This window comes from Oncorhynchus mykiss, chromosome 17, assembly GCF_013265735.2.
Source record: "Oncorhynchus mykiss isolate Arlee chromosome 17, USDA_OmykA_1.1, whole genome shotgun sequence".
NCBI classification, from domain to species: domain Eukaryota; kingdom Metazoa; phylum Chordata; class Actinopteri; order Salmoniformes; family Salmonidae; genus Oncorhynchus; species Oncorhynchus mykiss.
This window is the reverse complement of record NC_048581.1, coordinates 32,268,235-32,284,293: the sequence shown is the minus strand read 5'-3', so window position 1 is coordinate 32,284,293 and position 16,059 is coordinate 32,268,235. Positions and strand designations below refer to the sequence as shown.

Sequence of the window (16,059 nt, the reverse complement as noted above, 5' to 3'; positions counted from 1 at the left end):
GTGCGCATGTGAGAAGGTACAGAACCAGAAATTAAATCTACTTTGACCCCTGTATGATGAAATATTATGATAAAAATAAAATAAAAAGTTGCACAACTGTAAGTCATATCTTATGTCTGAAGCTTGTGAGTCAACATGTAGACTAACAGAACATTAGCAAACTGCTTTGACTCAAACTTCCATCCATAACAAAAATGTCCTACAAGTAAAAAAAAATAAAATGTAATGACCCCTGAACAGAGGCAAATGTAAGCTGCTTTGACTATAATCGGATTTGGACAACAACAGGGAGGGAAAAAAAAGATCACATTTTCCGACCGAAATATGACATTTACCTTTTCTTGAGAGACAAAAGTGTTGCTATTACTGTCGGCGGAATCATAGGAGAAGTCATAGGTGAAGGTTTTTTTTCTCTCCCTCATCGAATCGCCGGAAATGCCATCTGGTATCTAATGAAATACAACAAAATAGGCTGAAATATACTGTAAACACAAAGCGGAGTGCAATTGCATTTATTTAACCTTTATTTAGTCAATTAAAAACAAATTCTTATTTACAATGACGGCCTACCCCGTCCAAACCCTAATCCAGACAACGCTCGGGCAATTGTGCGCCACCATTTGGGACTCCCAATCACAGCCGGTTGTGATACAGTCTGGAATCGAACCAGGGTCTGTAGTGACGCCACTAGCACTGAGACGTAGTGCCTTAGACCGCTGTGACACTCAGGAGCCCCGAACACGAGGCATGTTCACTGATCATATGTTAAGACCAAATCATTTAAAATAAACTGATGAATTTGAACTAGTATTAAAAAAAATAATATTCAATAACACTTTATGCTAAACATCTGCCAAACAGAAAGAAATACAGGCCTAGCTATTATTGTAGAAAGGCTGTTTAAAACTTAAAATTACCCTCAAGTTTGTAATGGTGGTCTTGTCCCCTTTTATTTCAATTATGTTCTTGGCAGTCAAATCCTTCTCCCTGTAAAAATAAAAACATAAAACAGGTTAATACTTCCAAATAATTAAGCTTTCCCTTTCTGGGCCAAACCATGATGCAACAGAGACAGTGAACCAATGGAGGAGCATCAGAGTAAGAAAAGTATTACTTTCAGGTTGTACCACATTGCAGTACTTTGTGATTCACAAATTGGACCAACAAGAAAGGTACCCGTTACATTAGCAACAAAAGACAACATAGTAAACAAATTTACTGTGACTAATTCATCTATTATGTTGGGCATCGTTATCTTTGTAGAAGACTACATTCTCTCTAAGATGGGGCCGTCTGGGATCTGGAAGAATGCCCCCAACTGAATCCTCTCAGTTCTTATTTGCTTAATTGATCACTAGAAGTCTGGAGGAAATGTTTCTTGGTACGACTCTTCCTAGTCACTCTGTGGAAGTATTCAGTTCAAGCTTGAATTATTAGTGGCCTTTCCAGTAAGACATACTGGAATTAAATAAAACCGTACGAACAGATTACCATCAACACGATGCCAACTGGATCAGGTTATACTCTGGGCTGCTTGGTCAAAAAAATGTGTGAAAGGTTACTTCCTTCAGAATCCTTCCTTGTTTTTTTTTACAGGTGCATAGTGCATCTTACTTATTTGGCATCTGTGCATCATATTTCACACACCCACATTTAACATAGGTGTGTAGAGTAAGTGGCAGGGTGGTTGTCTTCTGTCATGCAGCTATGTATGTATCCTATTTACTGTTGGAAATAGTTTGTCAGAAAATTATTAAGGCGTCCCATAATCCCTGGGTGGCTGCCAATACTAACTCCCAATACCAGACACAGCACAGCCATGGTAGCTCTAGTTCCTACTCTTCGTGTTTGTTTTGTTGGTTAAACTTGTTCACCCGTCAACTTGCCAGCTGTCTGCTACCTAAAATAATGTTTGTGTGCCAACATCCAGGCGTTCTTATTGGTGGTTTAGCAAGAGGGTGTGTGGTGGGCTCGTGTTCCTTTGAGTGCGGTTGGCATTTACATCCCAAATGCTGTAACCCTTTACATTTTGGTAGAGACACTTGTAGCAACGTCAGTGTTTGTTATGACACATATATTAAGCAGTGTTCCTGCAACATGGCCAGTCATATGATGCCAGTCAAATTAGAGTGCATTAAACTGTTAGAAGTCAGAACTGGTTACAATGTATCACAGTGAACCAGTGTCCAGCCGAGCGCCTCTCTTAAAATGAAACAATATAGCCATTAGTAACAACAATAGCAGCATGTTTAGCATGTTTTCTGCTTTACTTACCGTCTGTTCATAGGCCTGAGCCGGACAGCCACCCGCACCGATGCCATTGCACATCCCCTTTCTGTCTGCTTCACCTGTTACTAGATCCAGTTGTCCTGGAAAGGCACAACCCAATCGTGTTAAGTACAAATAAATGTGGCAAGCGCGTTTCTGTGTCTTGAGTATGTGTCCAGTTCCCTCTGTACCTCCCGACCGGTTGCACACAGAGCCAAGGTTACTTTCAAAAGAAGAGCGCTAGCTACTTGTGCTCCCTCCTGAGACTTGAGCGTGCACTTTATATTAGCCTGCTATCATTACCGCCACAGAAAAATAACAAAATCCACTGTGTCATCCGTTAGTAAATCACAAGGCTGATACGAGTAGTCGGAGAGGACAAAATACATTCGTGGGGAAAATAGTTACACTCCTGTACAGACGATGGCGGTAGAGAACTATTGATTAACCGAAGAAGAACCAGGAAGCAGCGCGCACACATTTACTTCCTGTGTTTTCTGGAAAGTGTGTTGAGAGAGGTGAGCTCTAACAGTTTCAAGTCAGTTTATCTGCAATTAGTTTTGTTTGCACACATAAAAATGTTGATATGTTTAATCTGTACATTTGTCTGGTCAGTAGCACCAGCTATCAGTTCGAGTTGATGAAGCTTATTAGAACTGTTAACTAGCTAGCTAATGCTAGTTAGCGTGCCTTACCACTTCATTTACTGTACCTGCTAGCCAGTAGTAGCTACAGCTAGTTAGCAAGCTAAAGTACCCAGCTAATGTGGCGATGTTTTTGTTTTGTTGTTCCAGGTGGAAGAGCGCTAGGGGACAGTTGTTAATCATGGATATTCGACCAAACCACACCATTTACATCAATAATGTAAATGATAAGATCAAGAAGGATGGTAAGAATCACAGTGCATCTTTGTTCCAAGATCATGTAGTTAGCTACAGCGTTCCTTCAGAGCTAGATAGCAATTTATCCTCTTGTACTGGAGCTGTAGTAAGTTTACATAGATTTATTTGTCTGTTTCGATGGTCTATAAGTAACAACAGTGAAGTAACATTTGTTGTTGTTGCCTTCTAGAACTGAAGCGGTCACTCTATGCCCTGTTCTCGCAGTTTGGGCAAGTCATGGACATTGTTGCCATGAAAACCATGAAGATGAGAGGGCAGGCATTTGTGGTGTTCAAAGAGCTTGCATCAGCTACGAACGCACTGCGTCAACTTCAAGGATTCCCTTTCTACAATAAGCCCATGGTAAGTTATTACTTAGTAGTTGTGTATGTCATTTTCACAAATGGCAGTAGTACAGGGTGGTTGGTATTCATTACCGTATATGAGCAAAACTTATTGCACAGTAGCAGCAAAACATTTTGCAATGAAAATGGGAGTTTCAGACACTTTCTCTGCTTTTCGGTCTGTTTTCTACCATTTGGTTTCTAGTGAATATGACCCACGTCTGTGCTTGGCATACATCTGATTGTACTTATCTCTTATTTTCAGCGCATTCAGTATGCGAAGACAGACTCAGAGGTGATCTCCAAAATCAGAGGCACATTTGGGGACAAGGACAAGAAGAAGGACAGGAAGAAGAAGGCTCAAGATCAAGTGGCCAATGTGGCCAAGAAACCAGCACTGGTGAGACTAGTATATCAAATGTTCAAATGTTACGTAATTGCTGGACTATTAAGCGCACCTGAATATAAACCGCACCCACTGAATTTTAAAAAAAATATGTATTTTGTACATAAATAAGCCGCACATGTCTATAAGCCGCAGGTGCCTACCGGTACATTGAAACAAATTAACTTTACACAGCCTTTAAACGAAACAGTAGCCTACCAAGAAAGTCATTGGTCACTATCTTCCTCCTCCTGTGCACTGAAACCACTGAAGTCATCTCCTTCGGTGTCGGAGTTGAATTGCTTCATCCGATGTTGGATCGCTGCCCTCTTCAACACGCAGCAGTCCAGCCTTTCGAAACACGTTGATGATAGTGAATTTTGACAATGCTCCACGCTGTCAGTAGCTCTATTTCCTTTTCCAACAGCCAGATCGATCACCTTCAACTTGAAAGCTGCATCATATGCATTTCTTCGTGTCTTTGCCATGATGAGGGTGACAAAATGACTACCGTAATCAGAATGATGGGAAGTTTGAGCGCGCTCGATTTACGTCACATTATGTGACGGTGCTCAGTTTTTTGGCGGCATGAATCTTGTGAAAGCGGGAAAGATCCATAAATTAGCCGCGTCATTGTATAAACCACGAGGTTCAAAGCGTGGGAATAAAGTAGCGGCTTATAGTCCGGAATTTACGGTAGTCACATGCGCCGAATACAACAGGTGAAATGCTAACTTACAAGCCCTTAACCAGAAATGCAGTTTTAAGAAAAATAAGTTTTAAGTGAAAAATAAAAGTAACGAATAATTCAAGAGCAGCAGTAAAATAAGTGGCGAGGCTATATACAGGGGGTACCGGTACAGAGTCAATGTGTGAGGGCACTGGTTAGTTTAGGTAATTGAGGTAACGTAGAGGTAAAATGACTATGCATAGATAATAAACAGAGAGTAGCAGCAGTGTAAAAGGGGGAGGGGGGCAATGCAAATAGTCTGGGGAGCCATTTGATTAGCTCTTCAAGAGTCTTATGGCTTGGGGGTAGAAGCTGTTAAGAAGCCTTTTGGACCTAGACTTGGCGTTCCGGTACCGCTTGCCGTGTGGTAGCAGAGAGAACAGTCTATGACTAAGGTGGCTGGAGTCTTTGACAATTTTTAGGGCCTTCCTCTGACTGCCTGGTATAAAGGTCCTGGATGGCAGGAAGCTTGGCCCCAGTGATGCACTGGGCCGTACGCACCACCCTCTGTAGTGCCCTGCGGTCGGAGGCCGAGCAGTTGCCATACCAGGTAGTGATGCAACCAGTTAGGATGTCCTCAACGGTGCAGCTGTGGAACCTTTTGAGGATCGGAGGACCCATGCCAAATTTCAGTCTCCTGAGGGGGAATAGGCTTTGTTGTGCCCTTTTTACGACTGTCTTGGTGTGTTTGGACCATGATAGTTTGTTGGTGATGTGGACACCAAGGAACTTGAAGGTCTCAACCTGCTTCACTACAGCTCTGTCAATGAGAATGGGGGTGTGCTCGTCCTCCTTTTCCTGTAGTCCACAATCATCTACTTTGTCTTGATCTCTTTTAAGGAGAGGTTATTATCCTGGCACCACACTGCCAGGTGTCTAACCTCCTCCCTATAGGCTGTCTCACCATTATCGGTGATCGGGCCTACCACTGTTGTCACTGTTGGAGTCGTGCCTGGCCATGCACGCATGGGTGAACAGGGAATATAGGAGGGGACTGAGCACGCACCCCTGGGGGGGCCCCCAGTGTTGAGGATCAGCGTGGCGGATGTGTTGTTACCGACCCTTACCGCCCAGGGGCGGCCCGTCATGAAGTCCAGGATCCAGTTGCAGAGGGAGGTGTTTAGTCCAATGGTCCTTAGCTTAGTGATGAGCTTCTGAGGGCACTGTGGTGTTGAACGCTGAGCTGTAGTCAATGAATAGCATTCTCACATAGGTGTTCCCTTTGTCCTGGTGGGAAATGGCAGTGTGGAGTGCAATAGAGATTGCATCATGTGGATCTGCTAGGGTGGTATGCAAATTGGAGTGGTTCTAGGGTTTCTGGGATAATGGTGTTGATGTGAGCCATGACCAGCCTTTCAAAGTACTTCATGGTTACAGACGTGAGTGCTACGGGTCGATAGTCATTTAGGCAGGTTACCTTAGTGTTCTTAGGCACAGGGACTATGGTGGTCTGCTTGAAACATGTTGATATTACAAACTCACAGGTTAAATGTCAGTGAAGACACTTGCCAGTTGGTCAGCGCATGCTCAGAGTACACGTCCTGGTAATCCATCTGGCTCTGCAGCCTTGTGAATGTTGACCTGTTTAAAGTTCTTACTCACATCGGCTACGGAGAGTGTGATCACACAGTTGTCCGGAACAGCTGATGCTCTCATGCATGTTTCAGTGTTGCTTGCCTCGAAGCGAGCATAGAAGTAATTTAGCTCGTCTGGTAGGCTCGTATCACTGGGCACCTCTCGGCTGTGCTTCCCTTAATAGTTTGCAAGCCCTGCCACATCCAACGAGAGTCAGAGCCAGTGTAGTATGATCCAATCTTAGTCCTGTTTTGACACTTTGCCTATTTGATGGTTCGTCGGAGGGCATAGTGGGATTTCTTATAAGCTTCCGGGTTAGAGTCCCGCTCCTTGAAAGCGGCAGCTCTACTCTTTATCTCAGTGCGGCTCTTGCCTGTAATCCATGGCTTCTTGTTGGGGTATACTCCACAGTCACTGTGGGGATGACGTCATCAATGCACTTATTGATGAAGCCAGTGACTGGTGTGGTGTACTCCTCAATACCTTCAATACCAAGAATCCCGGAACATATTCCAGTCTGCTAGCAAAACTGGTTACTGGTTACTGGTTCTTCTTGCATGAGTATTTGCTTGAAAGCAGGAATCAGGAGGATAGAATTATGGTCAGATTTTCAAAATGGAGGGTGACCACCAAAAGGTGGTCTAGAGTTGTAATTATTTTCCCTGGTTGTACATTTAAGACATGCTGGGAGAAATAAGTTAAAATGGATTTTAGTTTCCCCTCATTAAAGTCCCCGGTCACTAGGAGCACCGCCTCTGGATGAGCGTTTTCCTGTTTGCTTGTAGCCGTATTCAGCTCATTGAGTGCGGTCTTAGCGCCTGCACTGGCACATAGGCTGTATGAATGCTTCCCAAATGGCATCCAATTCCCTATACTATATATTATAGTCAATCTTTTTGACCAGAGCCTATATGCCATCCTGTATGCTTTTGAATGTAGTCAGTCATTTTACTCCAACGCGATTTTCATAACTTGTTTATCTTTTATATTAACAGGGATCAGCCAGCACAAACAACGCTCCAACGACCATGCAGGTAAGCCTTTCTAGCCCTATCAAGTATAATAACCTAGAATGTTAAGTGAACTTGTTCATTTCCCTTTTGCTGAGTAAACTCCGCATCATATACATCTCAGTGGCGTTGTGAGTGTACCTCCGACTACATCAAGTCGTTATCAGTCAATATTTGTACCTTGTACCTGTGTTCTTTTCTTTGGGTGCTGCCACCTGTAGTTTATGATTTAAAAAATAAATAAAAAGCAAATTGCTCTGTGTAACCCACTGTTTTCCAATAGAATATGAAGTTGGTGACTTCAAACATGCACTACCACGTGTTTGCATCTCCTGCCCCCCCCCAAATGAATCAGCTGAGCAATGACGTGGCTGCACCTTCTCCGTTAACAAACAACAGCCCCCCTGGCGGAGGTTGCGTAAAATAATGCTGTTTCCCCAAAAATGACGGATTGCAGCACCCAGAGAATAGAACATAGTTACACAGGAGAAACATGGGTACAAGGTACGCATTTTAAAGTATCGGCTGATACCGACTGGAATAGGGGGTACACTACGCCGACACTCATCACAACTCAACTCCATTGAGATGTCTATGGGGTTGTGTTTACTCAGCCCCTTGTGAGTGACTAAATCACTAGTGCTGATGGACTCTTTAATAAGCACAATGTTGCCATGCCTTGTATTCTTGCAAGAATCTCTACTCTCACTACTTTAGGAACATTTTACTGTTTGATGCGCCCTGTTTTGGATTAACGGTTGGAGTGCTACAGATAGTCTGGTCCGCTTATTGACTAAGCTGTAAAAAAAAAAAAGTTTTATGGACCGGTTTCATGTGACAATTAGACTGATTTCTTTTGTCTTTTTAGGTTCCAGACAATCCACCCAACTACATTTTATTCCTTAATAACCTGCCAGAGGAAACTAATGAAATGATGCTCTCCATGCTGTTCAATCAGTGAGTATTGAATGATCTTGTTGTCAAATGAGTAAACTAGCCTAGATGCCCGATTTGCATTCATTCAACTTCGGCAGCAATTGTTATTGAGTCTGGCTCATGAACTTGTGAAATATACAGTAGTAGCTTTATAGCAGGGTTTCTTGAACTATGGGGAGGAGCCCTGGGCACGTGAGAGAAGTGGGTTGCGTGTTATGAGAATACATGTATAATCACACACGGTTTCTTCTTCATTTGGGTCGTTGGAGGACGATTTGGGTCACAGGAGGGCGGTCAATTTCTCATTTTGGGTCGCGAGCTGAAAACGTTTAAGAACCTCTGCTTTATATCATTCACATTAAAGACTTCACCATTGCCAGGTGGTGAAGCCTTTTGATATATTATATTTGCAGCATGGTAACTGGGGCTCTGTTCAAGAGTGTGCAAAACTATAGAACATTCAAATAGAAATGCCATGTGTGAAAAGGGAGATCACGTCAGCTCTATCCCATTACATTTGTGATTTCTGAACATTTCCTTTCTCTCAATACACCTGTGATTTCTCTTTTTTTTTCTCCTCGTAGATTCCCTGGTTTCAAAGAGGTGCGACTCGTCCCTGGCAAACACGACATCTCCTTTGTAGAGTTTGAGAGCGAGGGCCAGGCGGGAGTGGCCAAAGACGCACTGCAGGGCTTCCGGATTACGGCCCAATGCGCCATGAAGATCACTTATGCCAAGAAGTAGTTCCCGCGATGACGTCACTGGACAGGGGACACATTGGACTCTGGGTTAGAGATTGGTTGGACCCCCTGATTTTTTTCCCCCCCTTTGTTTTTATGCATCGACTGTGGAATCTCCCAGGAGTTTTCCTAGTTTTTTTTTGTTGACTGATTTCTGTGCCGTCGCTGTGAGGTGGAGTGTGAAGAGAATCCTCGAAACATCGTCTCTATTTTATATGGCACAGTAATAAAGGACTTTTGTGTAACTGTGGTGCCTCAGATGCTTCCTCTGACATGTTCTGAATTTATAGCCCTGGTCCCGAAGGCCCCAAAAGGACAGCTGGTGATTGTAGATTCAAGCCGAATAACATGTAAAAATGTAGTGCCATGATATCCTTACTCTCTGAACATAAATGTGAAATTCACATTGGGGATGCTAATCATTGGTCCAGTGATCAAGTGGGCAAATTGTTATAGTTCCCATCCCAGTCACATGTATAAAAAAAAAAATGGTCCGATTTGCCAAATCTGCTTCAGCAAGGGAGAGCTTTGTACGCGTCTCTGTGTCTGGAGTAAAGGTGGTTGAACCCCCCCCCCCCGGTTGCACATTTAACATGCTGGTAGAAATGAGGTAAGACAGATTTAAGTTTCCCTGCATTAAAGCCACTAGGAGCGCTGCCTCTGGATGAGCGTTTTCTTGTTTGCTTATGGCCGTACACATCTCATTGAGTGCGATCTTAGTGCCAGCATCGGCACATAGGTTATATGACTTATGGTCAGATTGATCTGAATACAGTTATTACAGCTCAATTTAAACTTCAGAAACCCATCTAGCCAGTTCTGTTGGGTTTAGCATCTGGGCTCTCCTGCAGTCATTAGCCCAAAACAATACTTAAAAGTGGCTGGGTTGACTTTCTAAATTTGAATTGGAGGTTAATGCAAAGCTCTTGGATCAGCATTCCCAACAATAGTAAATTCACTACCATTCATTCAGACTGTTCAATCTATTTGGATCTAGCACTGCCTTCGTAATACTTCAGCATCTCAACTGACAGGCACATCAGTAATATTGTCTACGAATATATAGTCAGCACAACGTGTTCATCAGATGTCTGGTGAAAGCTTGTGCAGACAATGGGTTCAGCAATTTCCAAATGAACAATTATACCTTCGTCATGAAGTTGTATATGTTCCCTGGAGCAATGGAGAGAGAAGGGTCAAATGAGAAACCGATTTATCTCCCAAAGATATCTCAAATGTGATGGCGTCACGACGAGTCCAGATGTTCACTGCTTTTGACTATCGCACGCTGTGATAAATAAAGTGCCTCGTGAAGATAGGACACATTTTCCATTGGGGGGGGGGGGGGGGGGGGGGGGTTCTGGTAAATGGTCCAACTGGTTTAAGATAAGATACTGTATGTGTGCGTCCCAAATGGCACCCTATTCCCAAAGGGCGCCAGTCAAAAGTAGTGCACTTTTTGGGTAATAGTGTGCCATTTAGGACTTGTGTCTGGATATTGATCTGCTCCACTTCTAACTGGTCTGCTTGAGCTGTAGTACTATATTCTGCTCTATATTAGCACAGACTGGCATCAAAGAGAGCCATTTCCACAAAGCTAGTCCTCTACACATGTCCCAATGTTTTACTGTCAGGGTAATTGAAACTTAATTTTACTAGGCAGGTACCACACAAACATACACATGTGTTGGCTCAAAGTGCAGGTCAGGATAGGGTGCAGTCACTGACCGATTGTTTGGGTCCCCACTAAGGGACTCTGGATTTCCTCCCACACATACCTACACTGAGTGTGAGGAGCATTAGGAATACCTCAACTAATATTGAGCTGAACGCCCTTTTGCCCTCAAGGGCATGGACTCTACAAGGTGTCCATGTTGACTCCAATGCTTCCCACAGTTGGCTGGAATACCTATGGGTGGTGGACCATTCTTGATACACACGAGAAACTGGTGAGCGTTAAAAACCCAGCAGTGTTGCAGTTCTTGGCACACTCAAACCGGTGGGCCGGTGTACTTTCCCATTCACATTCTGAATTGCACACATACACAATTCATGTCTCAAGGCTTAAAAATCCCCCCCTTCATCTACACTGATTGAAGTGGATTGAAATTAATAAGGGATCATAGCTCTCACCTGGTCAGTCTATATCATGGAAGAGTAAAGAGTTCCTAATGTTTTGTAACCTCAGTGTATATTATCTAACCCTCTATACCTATAACATCTATAGAATCTATATATTCTGATGAGGTTGTGGATCCGGGGACTGTTGTCGTGTGCGAGACCTGGAGAGGCCTGCAAGCCACTGTCTCGCACATACTGTGAAAGTTGGTGGAGGTTTGGTGATGATCTGGGAGTGTTTCAGCAAGGCTGGAATCGGGCAGATTTGTCTTTGTGAAGGACGCATGAATCAAGCCACGTACAAGGTTGTCCTGGAAGAAAACTTCCTTCCTTCTCTTCTGACAATGAACCCCAACTCTGAGGATTGGTTTTTCCAGCAGGACAATGCTCTGTACCACACAGCCAGGTCAATCAAGGTGTGGACGGAGGACCACTAGATCAAGACCCTGTCATCGCTCATGCTGCCAAGCATACCCTTGTAAAACTGACCATCCTACCGATCCTCGACTTCGGCGATGTCATTTACAAAATAGCCTCCAATACCCTACTCAATCAATTGGATGCAGTCTATCACAGTGCCATCTGTTATGTCACCAAAGCCCCATATACGACCCACCACTGCAACCTGTACGCTCTTGTTGGCTGGCCCTCGCTTCATACTCGCCGCCAAATCCACTGGCTCCAGGTCATCTATAAGACCCTGCTAGGTAAAGTCCCCCACTATCTCAACTTGCTGGTCACCATAGCAGCACCCATCTGTAGCACGCGCTCCAGCAGGCATATTTCACTGGTCACCCCCAAAGCCAATTGCTCCTTTGGCCGCCTTTTCTTCCAGTTCAATGACTGGAGCGAATTGCGCAAATCCCTGAAGCTTGAGACTAATTTCTCCCTCACTAACTTTAAGCACCAGCTGTCAGAGCAGCTCACAGATCACTGCACCTGTACATAGCCCATCTGTAAATAGCCCATCCAACTACCTCATCCCCATACTGTTATATTTTCTTTTTGCTCCTTTGCACCCCAATATCTCTACTTGCACATTCATCTTCTGCACATCTATCACTCTAGTGTTTAAATTGCTAAATTGTAATTATTTCGTTATTGTTATTGACTGAATGTTTGTTTATTCCATGTGTTGTATGTGTTGTATGTGTCGAACTGCTTTGCTTTATCTTGGCCAGGTCGCAGTTGTAAATGAGAACTTGTTCTCAACTAGCCTACCTGGTTAAATAAATGTGGGAAAAAAATTAACTAAGATATATAGCACTGACAAATAGCCATGTTGTGTGGTAACAACATTCCCAGTGAAGTAAGAGCAATTGAACAAAACCAATGGGTTTCCCACCGAAAATCCATCACCTGCTTTTAGTTAGTCCTATCACACTGCCCTTCTAGAATCATATGGGAGGAAGTTACTTGGACAAGGCTACGTGCTCCTATTAATCATTGCTGACATGCCCAACTATGTAAAAATAGCTATTTAATCTCCCATCATCTCAAAATGCTAAAGCATTTCCAAATTATTGCTATGTGCAGGGTTTGATAGGAAGCCAAGAGACTGTAAGCTCCATAATATCATTTCAGGTTTGGGATATAAATAATTTGCCCTAGTTAACAGTCCCATCAATCAAGTTCTACATTGTGACAGATTTTCAGAGAACATCCAAGATCATTCAGTAACCTCAGAGACCACTTGGTCTTTCCAACTGCATGGCATATAAAGCTTGACATAAAACACCTTGACACTCATAACTCAAACCTTCCAACTAGTTTCTTTGCATTGTCTGTATTTTCCTTGTGATCCCAGGTACATGGCCTTCGTCCACCCTATGAAGCCTCGCATGAAGAACCAGACGGCCTACAGCCTGATCCCGGGAGTGTGGATCGTACCCATCGTCATCTCCATCCCCTCTGCCTACTTTGCTTCTGAGACCACATACCCGCACATCTCCAGTCAGAGTCCCAAGACCTTCTGCGCCCAGGTCTGGCCCGTGGGATCACCAGCTTTACTACCACTCCTACTTCATCTTCGCCCTGAAGTTCGCCGGGCCCGTGGCCGTCATGGCCTTGTGCTACGCCAGGCTCTTGCGGGAGCTGTGGTTCAAGAGCGTGTCTGGCTTCCAGACAGAGCAGATCTGGAAGCGGCTGCACAGGCGCAGAGGATGGTGGTGGTGCTGATTCTGGTGCTGGCTGCCTACGTGCTCTGCTGGGCGCCGTACTACGTCTTCACACTGGTGCCGGGACTTCCATTCCACACTGATCTCCAGGAACAGGAACTCCCTGGTGGCCTTCTACATTATCGAGTGCGTCGCCATGAGCAATGGGTCATCAACACGCTGTGTTTCGTGAGCGTCCGCGACAACGCCAAGTGCATGCGGACAGTGACCAGGCTGCTCTGGAAGTCTGTCAAATGTGCAGCGGAACGACGGCGGATGAGCACACCTCGTCTTTACGCATGACAGAGGATGTAGAGTGCACACGCCTGAGATAGAAGCCTGATCCTGAGATGATCGACACTATCGAAAGGTAGAACCACCAGTAGGCCAAGTGGATTCTGGCAAGTTGCACAATTTTCCCATTCTTTAAGATCCAAAAGGGTGAGATATAAGATTGAGTCAAGGGAACGGTTTGGCGTTGGACAAGAGGTCCAGACAGTTGACACAGAGTAGGGCTGCACGATAAAGGCAAAAAATCTAATAGCGATTTTTCTGACCAAATATTGCGAACTACAGTAGATCAAAACACTTGGGTGAATTATATAAATACAATTTACATTTACAAGCAAAGTGGAAAGCAGCATTGTTCTTGTTTGGAACAATGTGTTAACTGCATTTGACCTAACAGAACAGCATGCAACCTTAGAGTGAATCTAACAGTGAGGAGGAAGAACTGCACTGCTCGAGTGACAGGCGGTGGGGGTTTGTATGTGGGAAGCAGCCCCAAGAGAGATGACGGAGTAAACTATAAAAACTGACATTACACGCAGCCGAGTGTCGTTTCAAAATACTGCATTTTCTGCGATACGGAGATTGCACATGTCAATATTGTGAATTTGATTGATTGTCCTGCCATGTTAACTTAGTTCATACTAGTACAGCGCCTCACATTGTCACTGCTATCATGGAGGACATTTTGAAAAAACATGAAAGTTTAATGGAATTAGAATTAGAATGTGGAATCATTCACGAGGAGGGCATTAAGACTTTGAAAGGATTTTTCCAGGTATTTATTCAAGAGGCTTGATTTGATGAAATCCTGGAGGTGAAATCCTGGAGGTTACTAAACAGGTTATTTCAGGTGGTTATTTCAAGTCTCTATGTCTTACAATAAGTAATTGATCAGTGCTTTCTAATACACATTTGTATATGAAATATACAACATATTATCATTTATAAAATAAGAGCGCTCTCGATTCTTCTTCAAAAACAATTATAATCCAAGAGAAACGAGCAGATTTATCGAATCGAACAATCTAAAATAGAATTGTGGCGCGGGGCTAGATAGACAATTAAGAGTTAGGTTAGATCAATTAATTAAGACATGCTTTCTTGTTTGACTTTTTAATTTTTTTATTTTACCATGCATACTCTCAAAACACATGATTGAATAACATTCCATTCACAAATCCTGACACATGACTTTACTTTGACATTTTCTAGCATGCCATTCCCCACCAGCACCTACACGACAGTGCTCTTATGGCAGGTAATCATGAGACCAAGTGGAGAATACAGTGTAGTGGTGCACCATTAAACAAAGAACATAATCCCGTAATTAACGTATTAATCTACCAGCTAACAAAATGGCACAATACCAAGTAAGCATTTCACGTTGTATTCGCTGCATGTAAACAAATCCAATTTAATTTGACAATGGCCATCAGAGGAGTCACTCTGTAAAAGCCTGGCATGTGACAGGAGTGAGATTGGGGGGAAATAACCGCTGCAAGTTGGTGCTGGTCCCAGATCAGCTTCAAAAGCATGGGAGGATCTTTTTGGTGACATCGTCACTGCTTCTTTCGCTATCAATTAGTTCCTCAGTTTGCATCTGTAACATTAAATAAATGGCTGGAAGAAATGTACTAATGATAATCTGTTCAGGTAGAGGGTGAAATAAAAATTGAAATCACCAGGTTCAAATTGGCGTTGAAATTCCTCAGGCTTCTTTGAGTTCTCACTGCTAACTTTTGGGATCTCAAGAATGATAACTATAAACAATTAGGTTGAATCAAAAGCATATTTTAGGAGTAAATCAATTATAGAAAGTGTTTCACTGTTGTAGCCTACCAATTTTTCTTTCTCTTTTACAAATTTGCAGTTAACGTATGGTAGCGCCATACATGGGGGGCAATTACATTTGTTATAGTATAAACAAAAGAAATGTCTTTGCCTTGCTTGTTATGCTTACGAGACCAACAGGAGGGTTTTCTCCAGTTAGCTTGTACTTGTTATGAGACATGCGCTTGACATTTACAGTAATTCAAGTCAGAACCCTTACCACTTCTAGGCTTGAATTAGACATGGGAATCAAACAACCTGCCTCCAAATTATGTATGTTTTTCCAGCAGGTTCCAGAAAATGGGAAAGGAGAACATGCCGATTAGGATAATTTCAGTATTTTCACTTTTAATCTATTTTCCTGTTTCTTATGAACATATGTTTTACAATGTATGGAGCTGTGTTTACCTGTTTTTGTTATGCAGTCCACAAAAGAGGGTGAATTGTGAGAGAGATGTTATTAAAACCACTGCCCAGTGAAAAACATAAGGCCGTCTGGCAGTGGTTTTGTTTATGAATTAATGCATGTTGATTGGATTACAAAACGAGAGGTCAAACTGGATGACAAAATAAATCTAAATTTGTTCACAAAAAAATATCGAATTAAACACTGTATTACACTCTGGGTTCTCATGATCCCAGAGGTAATTGGAACCATGAATAAGGAAGTGAATGTGTCAGGTTTAGAATGCTTTACAATGACCAAGTGAAGGGTCATGAAAATTGAAACTAATATTCAGCATACAACAAACATGTTCAAACTGCATTACCATCTTGTGTATTTTTACAAATCTT

The 16,059-nt window shown here is 43.0% G+C and overlaps 2 protein-coding genes and 1 pseudogene across 16 annotated transcripts in view; 2 read left to right on the top strand and 1 right to left on the bottom strand.

Annotated features, from left to right (window-relative positions):
* Positions 1–2,614, bottom strand: part of LOC110493739 (kinesin-like protein KIF16B) — a 30,960-nt gene extending 28,346 nt beyond the window's left edge. For 7 of the 14 annotated variants that reach the window (XM_021568183.2, XM_021568184.2, XM_021568185.2 and 4 more), the window contains exons 1-3: positions 2,275–2,613; positions 918–987; positions 336–449 (exon numbers count right to left, since the gene is read on the bottom strand). In XM_021568183.2, the coding sequence (XP_021423858.2) occupies positions 336–449; positions 918–987; positions 2,275–2,321 (231 nt within the window). In that variant the 5' untranslated portion in view covers positions 2,322–2,613. Of the gene's footprint in view, positions 1–335; positions 450–917; positions 988–2,274 lie in introns of all 14 variants that reach the window. The other 7 variants (XM_021568178.2, XM_021568181.2, XM_021568179.2 and 4 more) reach the window with 3 other exon arrangements.
* A 29-nt stretch (positions 2,615–2,643) lies between these two features.
* Positions 2,644–9,114, top strand: LOC110493740 (U2 small nuclear ribonucleoprotein B''). 2 transcript variants are annotated; one of them, XM_021568190.2, is made up of 7 exons: positions 2,644–2,786; positions 3,063–3,157; positions 3,340–3,512; positions 3,759–3,893; positions 7,179–7,217; positions 8,062–8,150; positions 8,714–9,114. In XM_021568190.2, the coding sequence occupies exons 2-7, from the start codon at positions 3,094–3,096 to the stop codon at positions 8,871–8,873; spliced, it is 660 nt and encodes a 219-aa protein (XP_021423865.1). In that variant the 5' UTR covers positions 2,644–2,786; positions 3,063–3,093; the 3' UTR covers positions 8,874–9,114. The 2 variants fall into 2 exon arrangements, with proteins under 2 accessions (XP_021423865.1, XP_021423866.1); XM_021568191.2 differs by lacking the exon at positions 2,644–2,786 and adding an exon at positions 2,787–2,806.
* A 2,217-nt stretch (positions 9,115–11,331) lies between these two features.
* Positions 11,332–15,933, top strand: LOC110493167 (annotated as a pseudogene).
* The last annotated feature ends 126 nt before the right edge of the window (positions 15,934–16,059 follow it).